Here is a 22,703-nt window from a genome sequence, read left to right on the forward strand (position 1 = left end):
TTTAAGATTTTATTTATTTGAGAGACAGCACGAGCAGGGGGACGGGCAGAAGGAGAGGGAGGCAGACTCCCCACTGAGCGGGGGAGCCTGATTCAGGGCTCCATCAGGACCCGGAGATCATGACCTGAGTGAAAGACAGGCACTTAACTCACTGAGCCACCCAGGCACCCCCTAGCCACACTTTAAGTATTTGTGGAGGGACATTTCTATCACTGCAGAAAGTTCTTTGGGACAGTGCTATGTGAGATCTGACAGGAGGGGGAATTCAGTACTTTACAAATCAGAACACAACAGCAGTTCAACTGAAAGGTCTCACATTTATTACTGAACCAACTTACTGGGGTAGAGGCATAGTAACAGAGAAAAATCATTTCCCTGATAAAACGTGTATTGGCCAGGTAGGAGGGATGTTTACAGAGTGATAGAATAGGAACACGTGGGGAGAAAAAGGAACATGTGATCTTCATGCAGCTTAAACACGTGTGCCATCTCATGAAGTGTGATGCCTTACAGACCCAGCTTGGTTCTTCTCCAGTGACGCCTCTTGGAGTTGTACCTAATTTTATTACCAGTTTTCATCTGAATCCACTGGGGAATGGGACGATTCTGCTTTTGTTTCTTGGCCAGGAATCTCTTGATTCTGAAAGTCTTGTGAGAAGACATGGCGAGGAACGGTCTACCACACACCAGGATGACAGCGAAAAGGAGAAAAAAGCTGAAATATATTTTAAAAGGGAGAATGTTATGAACATATTCTGTCCCTTGCTTTTTCCCTTCTGTTATCCATTAATGGTAATGAAGATGACAAGGATGATGGTATTAATAACTGCCATTTATTCTGTCCTTACTCTGTGCTGGGCCCTATGCTAAATTGGTTTAATCTGTACAAAAGTACCTGTTGGTGTCAAATTGGCCACCTGAGTTCTAAGTGCCTTATTGGACAGGTAGGAAATGTGAGGCTTAGAAAGATTATGTTGCTTGCCTAATGCTCATAAGATCATGGATTCAGGACTAAAGTCTGTCTGTCCAGCTCCATATTCTGGGCTTAGAACATACATATGTTCATATGTAAATACATATGAACACCATTAAACAGAACTGTAGCATCCCATGGTATGGCTGGATCAGTGATTATTTCATTGCTCTTAGAGAATTTTAGACATGGAATTGATAAGCCAAAATTTTTATCTTATCAGATGTGGTTAAATTTTCTCCAGATTGTTCATATTTCCTCGGCAGTCTAGAGGCCTGTATTTTAACATCTTCACTGGGTATCTACTATTTTTTTTATCAGTGTTATTTAGATAATTGAAAATAACTAAAAATAATTTGATTTTGAGCATCTTTTCAAATGTTTTTGGCCTTTAGTATTCTAGGAATTGCCTCTTGATAGGCTCAATTTTCCTCTGGATGTTTTCTGTTATGTATGTTATATACTATGGTTATTAATAGTAAATATACATTATAACCATTATTTTTTATATATTGCAAATAATTTACCTAGCATGTTGCTGTATTCCTAACTTATCATTTTTAGAGTACAGAAGTTTAAAATTTTTGTGAAGTCAAATTATCTTCCTCCTCATGACTTCTCAAAGTTTTGTTGTAATTGAAAATATCTTTCTTTAAAAAAAAAAAAACTGTCATATACTTTATGGTTTAATTTTTGAAATATTAAATTATTCCTAATTTGTTATAAGGTTTAACTTCCCCCATATGTCAGGTCTGCCTTCCCAATTTATTTATGGTATAATAGATCTTTTCCCTACTGATTGTATGTACAGAAAGTACTTTATTGTGATTACTCTCATTCTGTTCCATATGCCTGCTCTTCTGCTCTATGTAGCTACTTCTGCAATAGGGCACTGTATTTATGCACAGTTTAAAGAGGTAAACATTTCATTTATAGTAAGAAACATTCTGAAGAACATGGATCCAGTTTGTGCAATTTGGTGCAAACCTAAGTATCCCAAGTGAGACCGGCAAAGAGGTAATAAGGGAAGTGGGTATTTGATAAGTCTTGGCAAATAGATATAAGGGACCAGAGCATGAAATCTTCTCAAAGATAAAAACCTCTGGGCAGTAAAGCAGTGATTCCATCTTTGCTCACACTGTCCTTCCTATAGGCTGAGGAATTGCCACTTCACTTCCCTTAGCGGTGAACATCTCTCATCTGCTCTCCTGCGCAACAGGAGCCTGACACATCTGGATCTGGGGTCAAACTGGCTGCAAGATGATGGAGTAAAGCTTCTGTGCGATGCCTTTCAGCATCCAAGCTGTCACTTTCAGGACCTGGAGTAGGTTTTCTGTGACCTTCCTTTGGGTACTTTCACTACTGTGAGGGCAGGGGAGGTGAGCAAAGAAGGGATGAGCTGAGTGTCAGAAAAAAAAGAATAAACAGCTGATTCCCTCTCTCTCCCCTTGCCTGAGACAAGCTGGGGAAGTATGTTCATCAGATTTTTCTTAAACAGTTACTACAGCAATTCAACCTCCCTCAGGGAAGGAGGACCAGAGACAACAGACTGAACAGCAGCCATTTTATGTACTTTTTTGGTTGTACCCCCAATGAGTCTACTGTGTGTCTTCTGCCTTACATCCATGAGGCAGAAATTGTGCTCTATTAGTTGTTTTTTCTTCGGTTCAGGTGTATAACTAGGTCAGCTTCTAAAGAAACTAGGAAGGGAATTTTTTTTTCTTCTGGAGAGAGTATGCAGGCACGAGTGGCGTGGCCGGGGCAGAGGCTGAGAATCTCAAGCAGACTGCATGCCCTGCAAGAAGCCATATGTGGGGCTCTATCTCATGACCCTGAGATTGTGACCTGAGCAGAAATCAAGAGTTGAATGTTTAATAGACTAAGCCACCCAGGCACCCACTAGGAGGAGAATTTTTTAAAAATACCAACAAGTCAGTCATCATTAAACAACTGCTTTTATTCTTATTATGTTCTCTCTTATTCTGTGGGTGGGTATACACACATAGGTGGTATGTGTATATGTAACTGTGATTACTGTATAGATAGGACTTTGGGGTTTCCTTTACATAAGACAGTATTTCAGAATCATTGAAATACTTACAGTTCTCTTATTGGATATTGAATATATTCAATATATATCAGTATCTTACTGAATACATATTCAATATCCTATTGAAAAATGGATGCACTATATTTAGTATTTAATATTTCATTATGTGAATACTGTGGCTAGAGTGAAGCAACATAGAGGTGTCAGTGATCTCAACTCACTTTCCCACCAGGGCCTCCCCTGGGACTAGTCACCTAGGTGAGTCACTAAGGGTCTAACCTCCAGCACTGTTTTTTTTTGTTTTTTTTTTTTAGAACAATAAACTCTAGATGGTTAGTATATCCAGAGGTGTTTGCCTTGACTGGACTGACTCAGGATAACCAAATTTCCACAAGAGTTTAATAGTTGGTTTTTTTTCCAAGTTTTTTTATTTATTTGACAGAGATGGACACAGTGAGAGAGGGAACACAAGCAGGGGTGAGGGAGAAGCAGGCCTCCCGTGGAGCAGGGAGCCCAACGCAGGGCTCGATCCCAGGACCCCGGGATCATGACCTGAGCCAAAGGCAGTCGCTCAACAACTGAGCCACACAGGTGCCCCTAATAGTTGATTGTTACATTGGCAAACACCAAGGTGATTGAACCCTTGGGTCCAATAAGTACCTGTACTTTCTTTAGGAAAACATATACAATGTGATTCTCTGAAGTTTCCTTGATTATTATTCAACTGGAAGACAAAATTTTACTTTATGGAAATTATCGTTAAATCCAATACCTTTATTTTAACCACAATTTCTAAGTGACCTATACACACAAGATGTTTGCTTAGTTCACTTTCTCTCCTTACCAATCCTGTAAACACATAGACAAATCTGTGCTCTCAGCTACCTTCATAGCCTCCATGCAGGCCATGCCAATTCTCTCGACTAAAATTTACAACAAATATAAGCTACATTCTGAGGGCATTAAAGATTATTCTAAGGTGCTGCACTTACCCTTCGGTAACTCATCAAATGCTGATGGCAGGGAAATAAATGCAAAGCCAATTATAACATAGTCCACGTATTATTATAAGATAAAAGCCCCAAGGAGCAAGGAGTGGGACAGAGGGAACTGAGTTACCTTAGCCTTGAAAGATGAAGAGGATTTTGTTGGGTGCAGAGATCGTTGGCAGAAGGTAGGAAGAGAGAAGGGACATGAAGATAGATGTGGCAGATTTGGAAAAAAAAAGATGGGTATGCTTGATGAATAGGATGGGGATGAAATATGGAAAGTGAACACTGGAGGGCAGATTGTGAATGCTCTTGAATGCCCTACAGAGGATTGAAGGATATATCTTCATATATGTAGTCTGCTGCTTCTTGGAAAACAGCACTTTAGGATAGATTCCTGGAAATTTTTTTTTATTTCAAAAATATATTAGAAACTGAAAGCACAGAGATCTGTGGGTTCCTTGGGTAAACTTCTATCCATTTTTTTTTTTTTTTTTTTAGTTTTGACAGGAAAAAGTGTTTATACCCTTGATTTGGGAAGCTTGGTGGATAATAACCTATTTGTGGGAGAAAGCAGCTTTACCCACTGTTTTTGTTTTTTTTTCCTGCTCATTAAGAAATCCCATTTGTTTCTGCTGGTAATATTAGACATTCCTCTGTGCGTCCTGGACTGTGGAGAGAAAAGGGTCAGGAAAAAGGCTCAAATACCTCGGCTTTTCTCCTAGGAATAAATTAATGAAGCTTCACAACTGAAGGTCTCACCTCTTTTGTACTTCTTGCAGACTGATGGGCTGTTCTTACTAGTACGTGTTGTCTGGATCTGGCTTCTGCTATTCTGAACAACTCACACCTGCAGAGCCTGGACCTTGGATACCTGCAGGATGATGGAGTAAAAATTCTGTATGAGGCTTTGAGACATCCAAACTGCAATATTCAGAGGCCTGGGTGAGTTCAGTTTTCCATCAGGAAAATGATACCTATTTGGTGGCTCGTGTGGCTAGAAGAAATTTAGTACATGAGAGAGGATGATAAATGGGAGAGAAAGTAAGTTACTCTCAGAAATGAGAATCTGAATTTCAAATATATGGATCAATGTGTATTATGTGCTGTTAGTATTGAAGCCATATTTCACATTTCTTTGTGTCCTCCTTAGTGCCTTGGACAGAGTAGGTATTAAGTAAATGGTACTTGCTTTAAGGTATTCCATGTTCTATCATTCTTCAGCTATTCTGTCTTTGAATTTTTCTAATTAAAGTGAAGATCTTGGGGCACACCTAGGTGGCTCAGTTGGTTAAGTGCCAGACTCTTGATTTCAGCTCAGGTCAGGATCTCAGGGTCGTGAGACTGAGCTCCAAGTAAGGCTCCACACCGGGTGTGGAGCCTGCTTCAGATTCTCTCTCTCAATCTCTCCCTCTGCCCCGCCTCCCCCACCCTAGCTTGTGCTAGATCTCTCACACATGCGCTTTTTCACAAAAACAAAACAAAATAATTGGCAAAATCTTATCTGAAAAAATGCTATCCTTTTTTTTTTTAAGATTTTATTTATCTTGGAGAGAATGAGCAGGGGGTGGGGCAGAGGCAGAGTGAGAGCGAGAGAGAGATAGAGAGAGAGAGGAGGGAGAGAATCCCAAGCCGACTCCATGCGTTGAGCCTGATGCAGGGCTTAAGCTCACAACCCTGAGATCATGACCTGAGCTGAAACCAAGAGTTGGATACTTAACCCACTGAGTCACATAGGCACCCTGCTATTTATGCTCTTAAGGAGCCTGTGGTCTAATAAAACCTTATCCTATGTTTTGAGTACTTTTTATGTTCAATCATAGATTGTTTAGGTTTTTTTTTTTTTTTTTAATCTTGAACAGATATTGGCTAGTACATTTTTACTTATATAGCATGAATTACTGACTTCTGGGTCAAGATTTTTGCTCCATATGTGGGAAACCCAAATATTAGATGTCTCCCTGACTCTTATAAGAAAGTGCTGCTTTACCTATGTATCCATTGACTGTTTATATATTTTTATCACAATAATGATACTATAACTATTGGGTCTGGAATTTAATTTTATCCTGCATTATAACCTAGTAAGTTAGCCTATCAGTATTTCCTGGATACTGGCAGGAAACAGAGAATCCCATCAGAGACCGAGGACTTTATTACTCCTAGCATCACAGCATAAGCACTACTGTTTCTGTGCCCATTTCCTTTGTCCCCCAAGTCCCACAGGATGGATGTGGACAGCTCGGATGGACACCCGCACATGGTAGTGGGTTGCATCCTAGGAGAGAAACATGGAGCTTGGGAGACCCACCATTTTATAGCAGGCACTAAGCAAGCCTGCTTTGTCCTGGAGGGAGACATTACCTCATCCCTCAAGGCTGCTTACTGCACACACACCCTAGGAAATGGCCCAGGTGAAGAGTTGTCAGGGCCTTGCATTTTTGTCAATGAAATATGTAAGAGAGCAAAATACTCTCCGTAATATTCATCCCTTTTCTCTGCACAGTACAGTCTTGGTTAATTTTCACATGGATATGCCCTTCCACTGGCCACTCTCATTAATCTGACCAACAGAAGCTGGGGCCAAATCTGTTCAATTTGTCTCCTACACAGTTTAATTAGGGCCACCATCATTAGGACTCCAAGTGCAGGATGAGGTCAAATTGCAGTGTTGATTTCAGCTATGCCCTCAGCATCCTGGATTCAGCCAACTGAATGAGACCCAGTGAGGACGAATAGATTTTGTTATCGATTACAACTCATGAAAGGGGGTTTAGGTTGACCTGCTGATCTTGGTATCGTTGGTAATAAAGGGAGCAAAAGGGGCACCTGGGTGGCTCAGTCGTTAAACGTCTGCCTTCGGCTCAGGTCATGATCCCAGTGTCCTGGGATTGAGCCCCTCATTGGGCTCCCTGCTCAGCAAGAAGCCTGCTTCTCCCTCTCCCACTCCCCCTGCTTGTGTTCCTGCTCTCGCTGTCTGTCAAATAAATAAAATCTTAAAAAAAATAAAGGGAGCAAAAAACTGGACCAAACCAGTCCCATCCTCAATAAAGAGAATTCAGGGGTCCATACCTCCACATATAACAAACAGCTCACTCCAGTGTGGGATGTGTTGTTCTACTGATTTGGGTCACCATTACAGTGGTTTGGTCATGTCAGGTAGGTGGGCAGTGTCACTAGTTAGTTACAGATGACTTGTTAGCCATACATGGCATAACTCAGAGCTGTACTGGCATCAGGAGAAGCTTATGAGTTTGTATCAGTCAGACTGAAACAAGGTTGTACTGGTTGTGTTTGTACACATGTGACGGGTCCAGGTTTGGGGACTGCCAATGATGACATCAGGCACAGCAGAATAGTTAGGACCTGCCATGTCCACTTGAGATTTTGCATTTTCACGGCATGTGGACAAACTTGGCAGTGGATCAGGTTGCCAGCTGCAGCTCTACTGAAGCAGACCACCTGATTTTGCCAGGCAGCAGTTGTTGGGTCTAGGGAAGGAAAAGAAGTCATTAATTGTTCTTCCTACTCCCTGCACCTTCCGGGTTCTGAGATGTTCCTTCCCCAGGTGCTGGTGTCACTGCTCTTCCCCACAGTCGTGAAATCAGTGTGTCCCATTCCCATTGCCTTTAACTTGGCTTTTTCTCCAATCACCTCTAAAGATCTGCCTATATTCATCTGTTTTGTTTCTTAAATTCCACATATGAGTGAAATCCTACAGTATTCATCTGTCTTTGACTGATTTATTTCCCTTAGCATACATAATACTCTCTAGCTCCATTCATTGTTGCAAATGGCAAGATTTCATTTTGATGGCTAAGTAATATTCTGGTGTGTACACACACACACACACACACACACACACACACACACACACACACCCCACATCTTCATTATCCATTCATCAGTTGATGGACATTTGGGCTCTTTCCATAATTTCACTATTGTTGATAATGCTGCCATAAACACCGGGGTGCATGTATCCCTTTGAATCAGTATTTTGGTGTCCTTTGAGTAAATACCTAGTAGTGCAATTGCTGGATTGTGAGATTAAAAAAAAAAGAGAGAAGGGCAAACGTAAAACAACTCTTAATGACAGAGAATAAACCCAGGGTTGATGGAGGGAAGTGGGTGGGGGATGGGCTAGATGGGTGATGGATATTAGGAGGGCACTTGTGATGAGCACTAGGTGTTGTATGTAGGTGATGAATCACTAAATTCTACACCTGAAACAAGTATTATGCTGTATGTTAACTGAAATTTAAATAAAAAAGAAAAAAGAATGTTTATACACAGAAAAAAAATAAAGATCTGCCAAGTTCATATTTTAAACATTTTCACTATGAAATATAAAATGCATACAAACAAGCAAATAAAACTGTTTTAAAAAAATGTGCATAACCTCATCCAGGTCAGAAAATTGAATTTGCCCAGGAAACTAAATTCCCTTACTCCTCCCTTATAAATTGCATCTTCCCTCCTCCCTAAGAAGTAACCATTATCCTGAGTTTTGTGGCCATTATTTATTTATCTGTACAGTGCGTGTGAGTGTATATAGTCCTAAGCAGTATATTGTTGAATTTTGCCAGGTTTTGCATTTTATATACAGGGAATCGTACTCTATATTCTTTTGTGTTATGATTTTTTTTTTGCTCGTTGTCATCCAGTTGTTTCATGTAGTTGTAGTTAGTTCATTTTTATAGCAGTTAAGTATTTCAGTGAATGACCATACCATAAACTATGTAACCAATTCTATTATAGGTGGACTTTTGTGTTGTTTTCCTTTATTTTATGACCAGTGCTGCTGATGAATATTTCAGTAATGAATTCTGAGGCACATACGTATATATTTATCTAGGGTAAATAGGGGTGGATTTGTTACATCATGGGGAAAAGGTCTTTAAATTGATCAGATATTGTCAAAAAGATGGTACTAATTTATTCTGCCCCTGGTAACATATGATAGTTCCTGTTCTCTATTCTTGCCGTTTTGTCTGACTTTATTTTTAAAGTTTTAGTGAATCAGGTGTGTTTTGGCATCTCATTGTGGTTTTGATTTATATGTGTTTTGTTAAAGAGGTTCAACACCTTTTCAGGTGCTTAATAGCCATTTGGATTTCCTCTTTTGTCAAATTCCTCTTTCACTTATTTTGTTCATTTTTCCATTCAGTGAGCCATTTTTGCCCTTACTGATTTGTAGGGGTTTTTTTTTCCTTCAATATATTCTGGTTAGGGCGCCTGGGTGGCTCAGTTGGTTAGGCAACTGCCTTTGGCTTGGGTCATGATTCTGGAGTCCTGGGATCAAGTCCCGCGTCGGGCTCCCCGCTCAGTGGGGAGTCTGCTTCTCCCTCTGACCCTCTTCCCTCTTGTGCTCTCTCTCATTCTCTCTCTCTCTCAAATAAATAAATAAAATCTTTAAAAATATATATTCTGGTTATAAGCCCTTGTCACTTATATATGTGACAATAACTTGGGCTTTTCTTTCCACTCTTTATGGTGCCTTTTATGGAACTGAAGAACTTAATTGTAACATCAGATTATTCTTTGATTGTTAGTGCTTTTTGTAATTGTTCAGGACATTCTTCCTGACACTGGGATTACAAAGACATTCTACTATTTTCTAAATGTAAAAGGCAACTTATGAAGCATTTGAGACTTTAAAATATGGTTGGAGGTCAGTCCAATTTAATATTTTTCCTATGTGCATACTCTTCTGGCAAAATTTATTGACTCTCTTTCTTTCCTCACTGTTTGGCAGGGCCACCTTTGTTATAAATCAAGTCTTCACTGGTGCATGGGTCTTTTGCTGGGTTCTCCCTTTGCATTTCCAAACAAAATTTTAAATATCGGCTTACCAAGTTACACAGACTGCACATGAACCTCCCCATGTACCCATACCTACCCATATGCTGGCACTCTGATTGGAATTGCATTGAATCTATCAATTATGATAGATCCTTGTTTACTTAGCTCTATCCATAAAGCTTAGTAATTTTTCCTGTAGTGGCCCTCTATTTTGCTGTTTAACTTTATTTCTAAGTACTTGCTATATTGCAATACTATTTGGAAATGGGTATTTTTTTTTAAGATTTAATTTATTTGACAAAAGAGAGCACAAGCAGGGGGAGTGGCAAGCAGAGGGAGAGGGAGAAGCAGGCTCCCCACTGAGCAAGAAGCCCTATGGTGGGGCTCTATCCCAGGACCCTAGGATCCATGACCTGAGGTGAAGGCAGACACTTAAACCACTGAGCCACCCAGGTGCCCCGGAAATGGGTATTTTTGTTATTTTTTCGTTTTATTTATTCCTTATACATAGAAACACAGTTGGGTTTTGTATATTAATTTAACATCCAGTAGCCTATCACATCCTCTAGTTGATTATAATTGCTTATTCATATTTGTTTGGATTTTCTAGGTACAGAGTCCTCTCTTTTGGGAATGAGTTTTTTTTTCTTTTCTATTTTTATTGCCTTAGTATCTTGTAAGACATGACAGAATGTTAATACATCTGGAGATAGTGGGCTTTCCTGTGTTATTTTCAACGTCAAAAGCAAAATTTGTCAAAAGCAAAATTTCAGTGTTTCTCTTATTTATTAATTTAAAAAGGTTCCTATCTTTAGTTTGCTAAGAATTTGTTATTTTCTTTCTAAATTATGAATACATGTTGAGCTTTATGAAATGTGCCAAATGTGGTCAATCACATTGATTTTTATTATATATATTAGATCTTTTTGGGGGCTCAAAACCAACTTGGTCATGATATTTCTTATATATATTGTGCACTTTATTTGTTGATATGACTATTTTAACATCTTTGTTTATAATGGAGATTAGGTTATAATTTTCTTGTGCAGCCTCCATCAAGTTTTGGTATCCAGATTACCGTATTTTCAAAAAATGAGTTCGGGAGTGATCTTTCTTTTTCCTGAGAGGGTTTGTGTAAGATTAGAATTATTTCTTCCTTGAACTTTGTAGAAATTTCTGGTGAAGCTATATGATCCGGAATTTCCTTTATGTGGAGATTTGACTTCTGATTCAATTTTTAAAATAATCATACATTTATGTAAGTATTCTCTTACTGAGTAATTTTTGGTAAGATTATTCCCTATGATTTTATCCATTTCATCTAAATTTTAAAATCTATTGGCAGGTGTCCAATATATTTTTTTTAACATTTTTACAGTCTTGAGGTCTTTTATTTTCTTTACATTTATCATGCCATGAATTCATAGGGAATGGGTTCCAGCAGTTTGGGCTCCTTTCCATTAGTTCTCACAAAATGTGCTTCTCTGGGTGGGGCAGGCTGGCGCTTCAGTTGAACCCAAGTACCTTTCTCTTTGGCTTCCTCCTTTTTCTGATCATTTTCCTTCACACGCTTCAGGAAGCTGTCTCCGCTTTTTGAGTGTTTAATATGCTCAATGCGTACATTAATTCTCTTGGCAAGAATCTTGCCCTTAACCTGTTTGTTTACAACAATGCCAACAGCATGCTGAATAAAACTGTAGACTCTTCCAGTTTTGCCATGGTAACATTTGTGGGGCATTCCTTTTTGAACAGTGCCCATTCCCTTGATGTCCACAATATCACCTTTCTCATAGATTCACATGTATGTGGCCAAAGGAACAACTCCCATGTTTTCTAAAAGGTCTAGAGAACATATAGCAGGTACCCCTCCTCTTTCCCTTTGTGTTGGTCATTTTGGCGAATTACTGGAAGATGGTGGTTCCGGCCGAAAGAGGTGTCTGATATTTTATTGTTTGCTCAGCTTCTGATCATCTCCAGTGATTTAGGCATCTGGTGATGTCTCTTTTCCCGATATTGGCAGTTTGAGCTTTTTCTCATTTTACTTTTCAAAGAACACAACATTGATCTTCTCTATGTATACGTTTTATTTCCTTATTATTTTATCTTATTTCTCCTTTTGAGTTTATCTTATTCTTTTTTTTTTAAGATTTTTTGCTTATTTATCAGAGAGCGTGCATGCGCACGTGTGCGTGTGTGTGCTCGAGAGCACAAGTGGGGGAAGTGGCAGGCAGAGGGAGAACCAGACTCCCCACTGAGCAAGGAGCCTGATGCAGGACTTGATCCCAGGACCCCGGGATCATGACCCAAGCCAAAGGCAGAGGATTAACTGACTGAGCCACCCAGGCATCCTTATTTTACTGTTCTTAAATTCTTGAGCTGGATGCTTGGCTCATAAATATTTCCTCCTTTTCCAACACTTAAGGGTGTGACTTTTCCTTCAAATTATTGCATTAACTCCATGCTATAATTGATACTGTATGTAGCATTTATTTTTGAGGCTAAAATATTTAACTTCCCTTATGATTTTTTTCTTCAACCCATTGGTTATTTTAAAGTGTATTCCTTAATTTGCAGACATAAGAGGGGTTTCTTGTCATCTTTTTATATTTAATCTCTAGCACTGTGGTCTGAGAACATACTGTACATGATTACAGTTCTTTGAAATTTGTTATTTGCTTCATGACCCAGTATGTAATCTGTTTTTATACATGTACCATAATGCACTTAAAATGAAGAGTTGTTGGTTGCCATATTTTATATGAGTTAATTAAGATTAATTCTGTTATTCAAATCATATATTTTTAGTGATTTTTTTTCCAGATAATTCAATCAATTGCTGTGAAAAGTATGTTAAAATCTCCATTATAATTGTAGAGTTGTGTCCTTCACTTTGTAGTTCTGTTAGTTTTAGTTTTCTTATTTTGAGACCAGTTTTAGTGACTACAAACTTAGAATGATTGTTTCCTGATGAATCCTTGAAACCTTTTATGTCTCATAGTGCTTTTTACCCTATGGTTTATTTTGTGTGATATTTATCTTGTGTCATAAATAGTGGGAGTTGCTCTACCACATTAATGCCAGTTCCATGTAGGCAGTAACTTAGTTTTTTTTTTTTATACTCAGCACCTATATAGGCACTCAGTTGTTGAATGGCTTGGTAAACATAGGTGCAAATTAAATTAAAATTAGTTGGTTGGGGACATCATCAGGCGTAGAAGGTTGAGTTTAACATAATTCCTCAGTTCATGGTATTATTATATTATCATTGGTTTATGCAAGGGTCCTCTAATGATTATTGGTTGGTTAATTAGTTAATCTATCTCCTTTTAACTGTTCTCCTTCCCTTGTATAGGCAGCTGGCCTAGTGTGTTTGAAATATTGTATCCTTGTAAAAGATATAATGTTTTTTGGTGTATGCATTTTTATTTGCATAAATGGCGTGGTGCTAAGAGACCTCACTATATACTTTGCTTTTGAAATACTCAATATCATATTTCAAAAGTCTACTTACGTATCTATATTTTTAATGATCAAAGATTCAACTGCCTCAGCTTTTCTTAGTGTGCTTTCCTATTTATTTCTTGAACTATAATTATGAACTTGCAATTCATGATTTAGGAAGGAATATATTCAGTCTATAAATATCTAGTAATAATGAGTATTATAAGTACTTACATTCTTTGAATTTACCCTAATTGTGCTCCCCCCATTTTTTTTTTTTTTTTTTTTAAGGTTCTGGACTCATCCTACACTCCCAGCTCACAGATCTCTTACGTGCTTGCTTTCTGGGGTAAAATTAATTTTATCTTTAGTCTCTCTTCCCTTCAGGTTGGAATACTGTGGTTTGACCTCCCTGTGTTGTCAGGATCTCTCCTCTACTCTTAGAAACAACCAAAACCTGATAAAAATAAACCTGAGACAGAATTTAGGGCATGAAGGAATGATGAAGTTATGTGAAAGCCTGAGGTCTCCTGAATGTAAACTGAAAGTTCTAGGGTAAGTCTTCATTGGCTTCTCAAGGCCAAAGTTTCTTGTAACAAGGGGTTTGGGAAGCCGCTTATTTACTGCAGGCCTAAGGATCAACCTGATTGTGGATCCCTGCATGTTTTTGAGGCCTTTATTTGTTTTTCTCCCATAGGACACTGAATTTTGACAGACCTACTGTAGCAAAGTGGTAACAGCTGAGAACTCTAAAGCCAGACTACCTGAGTTTGAAATCTAGCTGGAACTTACTAGATATTTGAACTTACACTAATCTCCAATCTCTGTGTTTTGGTTTCCTTATCTATAAATGGGTGAAATGATAATATCTACAATGGTTTATTATGAGGATTGATCAGCTGATCAGTAAGGCAGTACAGGTGTCCTCCTACTATGTGAAGGTAGAGTGTTCCTATGAAACCTTTCATAAGCCAAAATGGTGTAAATCAGAGAAGCAATTACCATTAATTTAAATGGAAATTTTTTTGAGCACTCCTGGACCCCAAAAATAACCTCTTTTAGGCTTTTCTGATACCTTAGGACCTATGCAAAAAATAAGTTGATAGAAAGCACAGATAGCCACAGACACAGTTCCAAGCTGTGGTGGCCTGGTGCTGAGGTGCCCTGTAGGTCCTGGGGAAGGAGCTTGGGCCGCTCTTGCTGCTTGGGTTCCTGCTGCCTCTGTAATGGCTTGCTGCAACCCAAATGCCAAATGCTATTTTTGCTTTTTACCTGTGTATGTGTTAAAACACAAAAATCTTTGGACTTGCTTCAGTTATCAAAAACAGGTGCTGATGCAGTTCTCTCATAAAGGTGAAGTGGTGCAGCCACGACCTTTGGAAAAGCAGAGGTATGATACCTGTATTTAGAACCGTGAATGTAACACCTAAGAGTGTTAGTGTTAACTGCTGTCATCATGAGTAGTACTATTGCGCTTGAGTAGAAAAAGGCTCTTGGAGGATCCTCTTAAATTTTAATCTATTTCTATTTCTACTCTATAGTCCATTTTCCTTCTTCACCTGCTGCATTCCCTAGTGTATCCCTCACACTTTCCTTGCTCCATTTCCTGTGTTCATTTGTCTCTACTTCAACAGTCTTTCTCTGAGAAACAAATTCTTCAGAGAAATTACAGGACTGTGGGAAAGCTGAGTACAAGAAGAGGTGTTCCCTTGTTTTCTCAGGGTGTGCAAAGAGGTATTTGAGTAAGTCCAGAAGCTGCTGGAAGCTGTGTGAGTTAGCAATCCACACCTTATCATTAAGCATGATTATAATCACAAACATGAAGATGGTTCCTGGTGGCGGTGTCCCTGATTTGAAGAACCTGGTGTTCTTTTAATAAGTGAAGTAAAGGCCTCAGAGTGACAAGGCTTGGGGGTCTTAGCTTTAGATGCTTTGTGCCCAGTGTTTGATGTCTGTTAGATGTAGGGGAGTCACTTCTCTGTAAAATGTCTGTTCTACTTCACATGGTGGTTGAGAGACTAAAATAAAATGAAAAACATAAAGCTCTGTGAAAGGTATAACATGTGTTTAACTGGATGCAGAGCTTAAGAATTCAGATTTGAGAAGCCTGGAAATGAGACTGGAGGACCAGACCAGGGCAGATTATGTTAGAGCATCTGGTTTCCTTTCTTTCCCTCACACGGATGGCTAACTTCACAGCCTCACCAGTTCTGGCATGTTTGACTGAATACTTCTGTTTGTGTTCCTGGGACCAGTGGGTCTAAATCACTTGTGTTTTCTTAGAATGCAGATTCTTGAGACCCATATCAGACTTAATCAGAATAGCTGGATGAAGGTTCTAGGAACTGGTATTTTAAATTATTTCCCAGGCAACTTTTAGATATGTTACTATTTGAGAATTGCTGGTCTCAATTGAAATGGGAGTCCACTTCCTCAGTGAACATATTCTGTAGCCTGTTGTGAAGATATAAGTAGATATAGGATTATTGGGATTAGAGCTAAAGACATGTTCCTCCATTTGACAGAAAGCTGACACAGTAACATTTTCTGTGAAAGACTATTAAATCATTTCAGAGCATCATTGAGGAAGGTAACTTTACCATTTTCTTTTATAAAGCTTTAAAACTTTGACAGTAGAACCTCAAAAAGATAGCACTATAAGGAAGTTTAGTCGTATGTTACTTATGAATATATATGCAAAGACTAAATATAAATATTTGAAAATTCCAAAATTCAATTTAAATATACCATGAATTAGGGGTGTCTGGCTGGCTCAGTTGATAAGAGCATGTGACTCTTGATCTCACGGTGGTGAGTTTGAGTCCCACGTTAGGTGTAGAGATAAATATAAAATCTTAAAAAATATATACTGTGAATATATTATAACTTAGAACAGAAGGATGAGAAGACAAATATTAGGAATGTTATAATTTATGATATCAATCGACTGATGGAGAAAGACTAAATAATCACTTCAGGGTATGTTGATGAGGCATTAAATAAAATTCAGTCTTGTTTTTTGGTCAGGTACTTATTTCAAAACATGATAAGGAATTTTTACCTTGCACTATAAAAGGATACTAGAAGCACAGTCATTGAAACTTTGGAAATACACCTGGTGTCACTGCTATCCTATAATCCATGGGCCAGGATTAGGGTGAGGGGAGTGAAGTACTTACAGGAGGCGGGTGGGGGCTGGGGCCAACCTTGTGCAAGTGCAGGGTCAAACATTGTCTTTAAATTTTTTGCATTCGGTTATCATGGATATTTTGCATTAATTTTGACTTACAAAATATTCCACTAAAATGTTTATCTTGATTAGAGTCTTTCCATATGTCCTTAAAGTTGTGCATGACCCAAGTTACTCCCCTCATCCTAAATCCGGCCCTGGAGAAGGAAGGGTTTGCAATTTCAAGTAGTGTAGTTAAGGAGTCACAAAGGACAGTCAAAGAACCAAATAGGGTGATCAAAATAAACCTTAGCTTTGTTGGATCTTTTTTTTCTTTTGATTTTTGACATCTTCTTTTAAATAAATTTATTTTGTAAATTCTTACTTCTGTTACATCTGAATTTGTTCTGTCAGTATGCTAACTTCTTAAGTTAGATTCTTACTGATTTCTAGCCTTTTTATTACACGCATTAAGGTATAAATTTCCCTTAATTTGCATTTTAGCTGATTTCCCGTGCTTGAATATGGAGTATTTTCAGTAGCATTCGTGTCCAAATGTTTTCTTACACTGGGATTTATTTTTCTGTGACCCATGTGTCAAATAGAAGTATTTGTAATTTCCAGACTTAAGGGCTTTTAAAGTTATCTTTGTTATTTTTAACCTAACTGAGTTATAACATGTTCTGTTGGAAAATATTTTTTTGAAATTAGTTAAAACAGACTTTATGGCCTACTGTCTGATCAGTTTTCTATGTGTGCTTGAAAAGCATGTATACTTTCCCATAACTGAGTGCCTGCACATATATATACATGCACACCCCTTAAATCAAGCTTTTTAATTATGCAGTTCAAATCTTCTTGTACTAATTTTTGCTATTTATCAATTATTGAGAATATTTGCTTTAAATCTTCTAACATGATAGAATTTTCTATTTTTTTCCTGTACTTTAAAGTTTTGCTTTAGATATTTTGAGGCCATGGTATCCAGTAAATGTGACAGAATTATGTCACAGGCATATTTGAACTTGCCTTTTTGTCAGCTTAGCAACCAAGGAGAAAAGATATCTTTTATTATACTGCTTTGGTTTAAAATGTCTTTCAAAGACTCCAATTGGTCCACTATGGATCCAGTGGTGGAGTAAAATATACTTTTCAGGGATTTAAAATCATGGCTCTTAATATAAATGCACCATGAGCACTTGTCAAAGACTTATCAACACGTTAGTAAAGGAACCAGTGAGGTGTTGCTCTAAAAAGCATTTTAAGGAAGAAAGGTTTATATATCCATCAGAAATGGCATTTTTTAAAATAGTCAGAATAACATTTCAAGGTAAGTATAAAACTGGTTAATGTCCAGGGTGCCTGGGTGGCTTAGTTGGTTGGGCCTCTGACTTTGACTCTAGACTCCGTCATATCCTCAGGTACCCGAGTAGAGCTCGGGGGGGAGTGGGCTTGACCCTCTGTCCCTCCCCCAAATCGTATTCTCTTTCAAAATCTTTAACCACTTTTTTTTTCTTTAAATGTCCTACAAGGTAATAAGTAACCTTTGGGATTGTCTTTCAATCCTACAGAAATCATTTGCACTGCTAGCTCACAAAAATTATTTACATAAAATGCTATCAGGTTTCTACAAAATAATCTCTACCCCTTTAGTTGTGAATCTCCTGATCAAATAGCAAATTGAGAGTCAACTGTTACATTTTTTAATATGCCTCAGTTTATCTCTTTAAGGCTTATTTGAGAGAAAATCAATTTGAACTATGCAGCATCAAACGAAGTGGCAAGAAGGGCTCCACCTAAAAACAGCGAGGAGAAAGTCTCTTAATAGAGATGTGAAAGCAAAACAAATTATTTGAATGGCGATAGCTTAAGCATTATAAACTTTCTTTGGAAAAGGCTAGTTGGCTATTTGTGATTGGTTGTCCTTAGGTTTCTATTTAACTTTGAGGCATTTACAGGTTTATGTTTTGATCTGCTTAGTGTCATTAGCACGCTATGAAGGCGCACACACGAGTACGCTCTATTCAATCATAAAGCAAAGTTAACATAATTATAAAGGAGGTTCAGGATTCCAAACCCAATGACATTTCATCATGTGATTAACGGGGCTTCTTATAAGACACACAAAGCAATGTACAGGACAAGTCCTACAACAAACAAAATAGAACAGGGGGCAGGAGGTTAACAAACCAAATGTGAAGTCAGCACATTTAGTCCTTGGCCACACGTAAGTTGGCTCTTAGCACTTACTGCTTATTATATTCAAGTGGTGAGGGATCGCTGTTTGCAGAGATCAATCAGGCAGAACCTTCTGCAGCAGCTACCTTTTTGAAGTGGTCAAACATAAAGGGGTCAGTGCTTGGAGAGTCTAACAGTTTGCTGCAAAAATCCTACTTCGTTAAAGGTATTTAGTCAATCTTGGGTCCCCGCAGACCTCCTGTTTCTGCGGGTTATGAGTTCTCAGTGTCATCAGCCGGTGCTAATTTGGCAATATCTGGTCTCAGCTGAAATGCCCCAGGTGCTTGTGTCACTGCTTGACACAGGCCCCTGCTCGATATGAGTGATGCCATCTTGCTTGCTCTCTACAACAGGCTGCTACAATATTAGAAGCATTATGATTTTCATTACCTCAATTGAGTTATCTTTAAAACGGAGGCTAAAAGATATTTATGTCTTACTAACGCCTCTGAATCTTAGTCTAGGAGCAAACAAACTTTAGGGTGAGGGAGGTGTAGAAGAAGGCAGGACACCCGTCTTCACCCAACTGTCCTGCTATGATTTATGATAAATATATTTCAGTCTTCAAGCTTCCTGGCTCACAGCTCTAGAAATTTCCTAAGAAAACCCTTGTCAGAAGAGCAATGGGCGCATCTTTTGTTATAATATTTGGTCTTTCTTCCTCAATTCCTGAAATTGCCTCAGAGCCATAAAGGTGAAATAGGTGTCTTGTTATTCATAAGAAGCCCTTTCCAATGACAAGTTAATGTTAATGACGTGACCTTTGGAAATCCCCTGAGGATGACAGGCTGGCTGCCTGCTGGGGGAACCAGCCCTGATTGGAAGGTTAGAATTTTCAGTCACAGCCCCTGATGAGGGCGGGGCTGGGGGGGGAAAGTGTTGGAGGTTGAATCCCCAATAGCCAGTGATTTAATCAATCATGCCTATATAACGGAGCCTCCATAAAAACCCAAGAGTGTTTGGAGAACTTCCGGGATGGTGAACCTGAATGATAAACCTGCTAGTCCCCAAACTCCATGGGAACAGAAGCTCCTGCTCTTAGGGACCCCGCCCTACATATCTCTTCATCTGGCTGTTCGTATACTACTTCTGTAGTATTGTAATAATCCAGTAATAGTAAGTGCTGTGGAGAACAAAGGTAAAAGAAATTAAACTTCCTTACAACTTATAGCCCATTGACAAGTACTTGAGACAGTGACCTTCCTCATTGCTTAGCTGCCTCAATGTCAATACTTTGTTAGAGGCAAGAGGCAACCATAGCTCGATGTTAGCCCGACCTCCAGGATCCCGTAAAAATCTCTTTGGGAACTTCCTTATCTCTACCCTGCCCCCACCCCCACCTCCAAGATATATGTTAGCAGTCATCCTCCAAGCATAATGGCCCACTGATAATCTTCTGAGGGGTCTCCTGATAAGTTTTACTAGACAGTAATAAATGACCTTTTCCTAACAATAGCGCTTCAAGGTCCTGGAAACCTTGCTTCCAAATTCCTTAGAGACTTATGCTATCCCCAAACCCCTCCCAACTTGAAAGTATATAATCGGCCACTCTGCACGACCCCAATGCAGCTTTTTCTGCCCACGGGTCCTATCTTCATGCTTTAATAAAAACACCCTTTTTGCATCAAAGATGTCTCAGTTCTTTTTTGACTCTTCAATCCCAAGCCCCAGCATTTCATATCAGTAAGTATACTGGTTTCCTGAGTCTGTGAGCCACTCTAGCAAGTTAATGGAACCCAAGGAGGGGGCCATGGTATTACCAAACTATTACAGGCACTAAGAAAAAGAACAGGTGACCTCGGCCCACTGCCACGGCCAATTGCTCCCTTCCAGGGAATCTCAAGGGGGTTGCACACATCAAAAGCATAGCTCCTGGCTGGGTTTGCCAACACTGTTGCCAAACAAACTCTGATAAACTTGTGATAAGAGAAGTCAGTAACTTAAGAGACAAGGGTTAGGAAGAAAAAGGGAGAAATTTATTTTGGGTGCAGCTGAGGGAGGTGACAGGCTCAAGCCTTAACAACCAACCTCTCCAACAGCAAGATGGACACCTACAGTTTTGCAGACAGGTTTAAGAGTGGAGGGGGGTGGTACTTGCAAGAGAGCAGGCAGAGAGCACGTGATCGGGGTGGGGGTCTGTATGTGTTCAGCCCATGATCTTGGGCAGGGAAGTGGACTTGTGGGGTGTGGTCTTCTCGGCATTCCGTTACTGTCAGGGCTTTTCTGGTCTGGCCATTCGAATGCTCCAGTTATCGTCAATGCCTCTGGAAAGTGCAGTAAGAAATAACTGTTGGGGGTCTGTAGTTGAGGAAGAGGGGTCGCTGACACTCTGATTTATGTATAGCCAGTTCGAAGCACAGATTAATAACCTGGGCTTCCAATTGGCATCTGATGTGGGGACAGTCTTGTGGGACTCAGTTCTTATTAATGTGTGGAATGTGATGCTATTTCTAGGTAGGTGAGTAAATTTGGAGGATATTCAGTCAGTGTCTCAGGAGAATTAATTGGTGGTGTGGGAAAAACACATGGTACCTTAACATGGTCAATATACTTCTTTAAGGGGCACGTGGGTGGCTCAGTCGTTAAGCATCCGCCTTCAGCTCAGGTCATGATCCCGGGGTCCTGGGATCGAGCCCTGCATCGGGCTCCCTGCTCCACGGGGAGTCTGCTTCTCCCTCTCCCACTCCCCCTGCTTGTGTTCCCTCTCTCGCTGTGTCTCTCTCTGTCAAATAAATAAATAAAATCTTTTAAAAAATTAAAAAAAAATATACTTCTTTAAGAGTGAGAGAGAGAAGGGAAAACTAGATTGAAAAGATATGTTCTTTCCAGTCTAATTAGTACAGCTTATTTTAAGTCATCATTTCCTGTCTGGTCTCCCGGCTTCTCCCTTATTGCATTCTACTCTGTCCTCCACACCATTCAGAGTAGTTTTCTTTAAAAACAAAACAGAAAACTATATTCAAGTCTCTTTTCCCTCTCCTTCCTCCTCTAATGCTTTACATTCAGCTTCATCTCTTGACCCCTAAACAGTGTAAACCATTGACAATGTTATTTCAAACAGAATACTGTGTTCAGCTTATCATTTTGTCCCCACTTCCTTTTGCACATATGGTTCCCTCTAATATTTTTGTCTTCATTTTTTTTTAATCCTAGGTCCCTTACCAGAAGATAAGTTAGATCTAAGAGCAGTTTAAAGGGTGGAAACTAGCAGGTTCCTTTATAGCAATAAGAGGAAGAAAGACTATGAACTCACATATTGTTAATATTTTTGTCTTTCAGATGTAATTGTTTAAATAGCCCCTTTCCTATTTGTCTTCACCTCAGAATCTCCAATACCTAGTACAGTGCCTGCCCTATCATAGGTACCTAAAAAATATTTATTGAATGAATGAAAGTACATGAATGATATGAGAGAACTGGATCACTCTCCTTCTTTAAAAGGCAGCATAATTTGGGCACCTAGGTGGCTCAGTCAGTTAAATGTCCAATTCTTGGTTTTGGCTAAGGTCATGATTTCAGGGGTCCTGGGACTGCGCCCCACATAGGGTTCTCTGCTTGAAGATTCTTTCTCTCTGCCCCTCTCCCCATTCGTATGCTCGCATGAGCTCTCTAAAATAAATTTTTAACAAAAACAAAAAGCAGCCTAATTTGGTTCCACTTTCCAATATGTCACTCTCCCCTCTCACCAAGCAACATAGTGATTTCTTCTCAATTCCTTGAATGTTAAAAGTTTTTCACCACCGGTCCTTTGCACTGGTGATCCTCTCTGTCCACTCTGCTCTTCCACAGAGCTGACTCTTGACCATCCTTTGCACTGCAGTTTGAATATCCCTTGTCAAAAATTTGGTTGAGCACTGTTATCTGAAATACCATTGCTTGCCCCCCTTTCCTAACAGAGCATACGTGTTTCTTTCCTATGATTTCTCAAAGATTTCCTTATTATCTGTTTTCATCAACACAGTGTAAATTCAGTGAGTGCAGGAACCATGGCTTTTTCCTTACTGTTCTATTTCCAGCCCACAGTGCAGTGTCTTGCGC

General features: G+C 39.2%; 1 protein-coding gene across 1 annotated transcript in view; it reads right to left on the reverse strand.

The window, feature by feature from the left end:
* Window positions 1-308: 308 nt before the first annotated feature.
* LOC113914671 (60S ribosomal protein L39-like) overlaps window positions 309-22,703 on the reverse strand; it is a 32,639-nt gene continuing 10,244 nt past the window's right edge. Inside the window, exons 2-3 of the mRNA XM_035722959.1 lie at window positions 4,775-4,886; window positions 309-715 (exon numbers count right to left, since the gene is read on the reverse strand). Of these exons, the coding sequence (XP_035578852.1) occupies window positions 508-663 (156 nt within the window). The 5' untranslated portion in view covers window positions 664-715; window positions 4,775-4,886 and the 3' untranslated portion in view covers window positions 309-507. The remainder of the gene's footprint in view (window positions 716-4,774; window positions 4,887-22,703) is intronic.

The sequence above is a fragment of the Zalophus californianus genome, chromosome 11, assembly GCF_009762305.2.
Source record: "Zalophus californianus isolate mZalCal1 chromosome 11, mZalCal1.pri.v2, whole genome shotgun sequence".
NCBI classification, from domain to species: Eukaryota; Metazoa; Chordata; class Mammalia; order Carnivora; family Otariidae; genus Zalophus; species Zalophus californianus.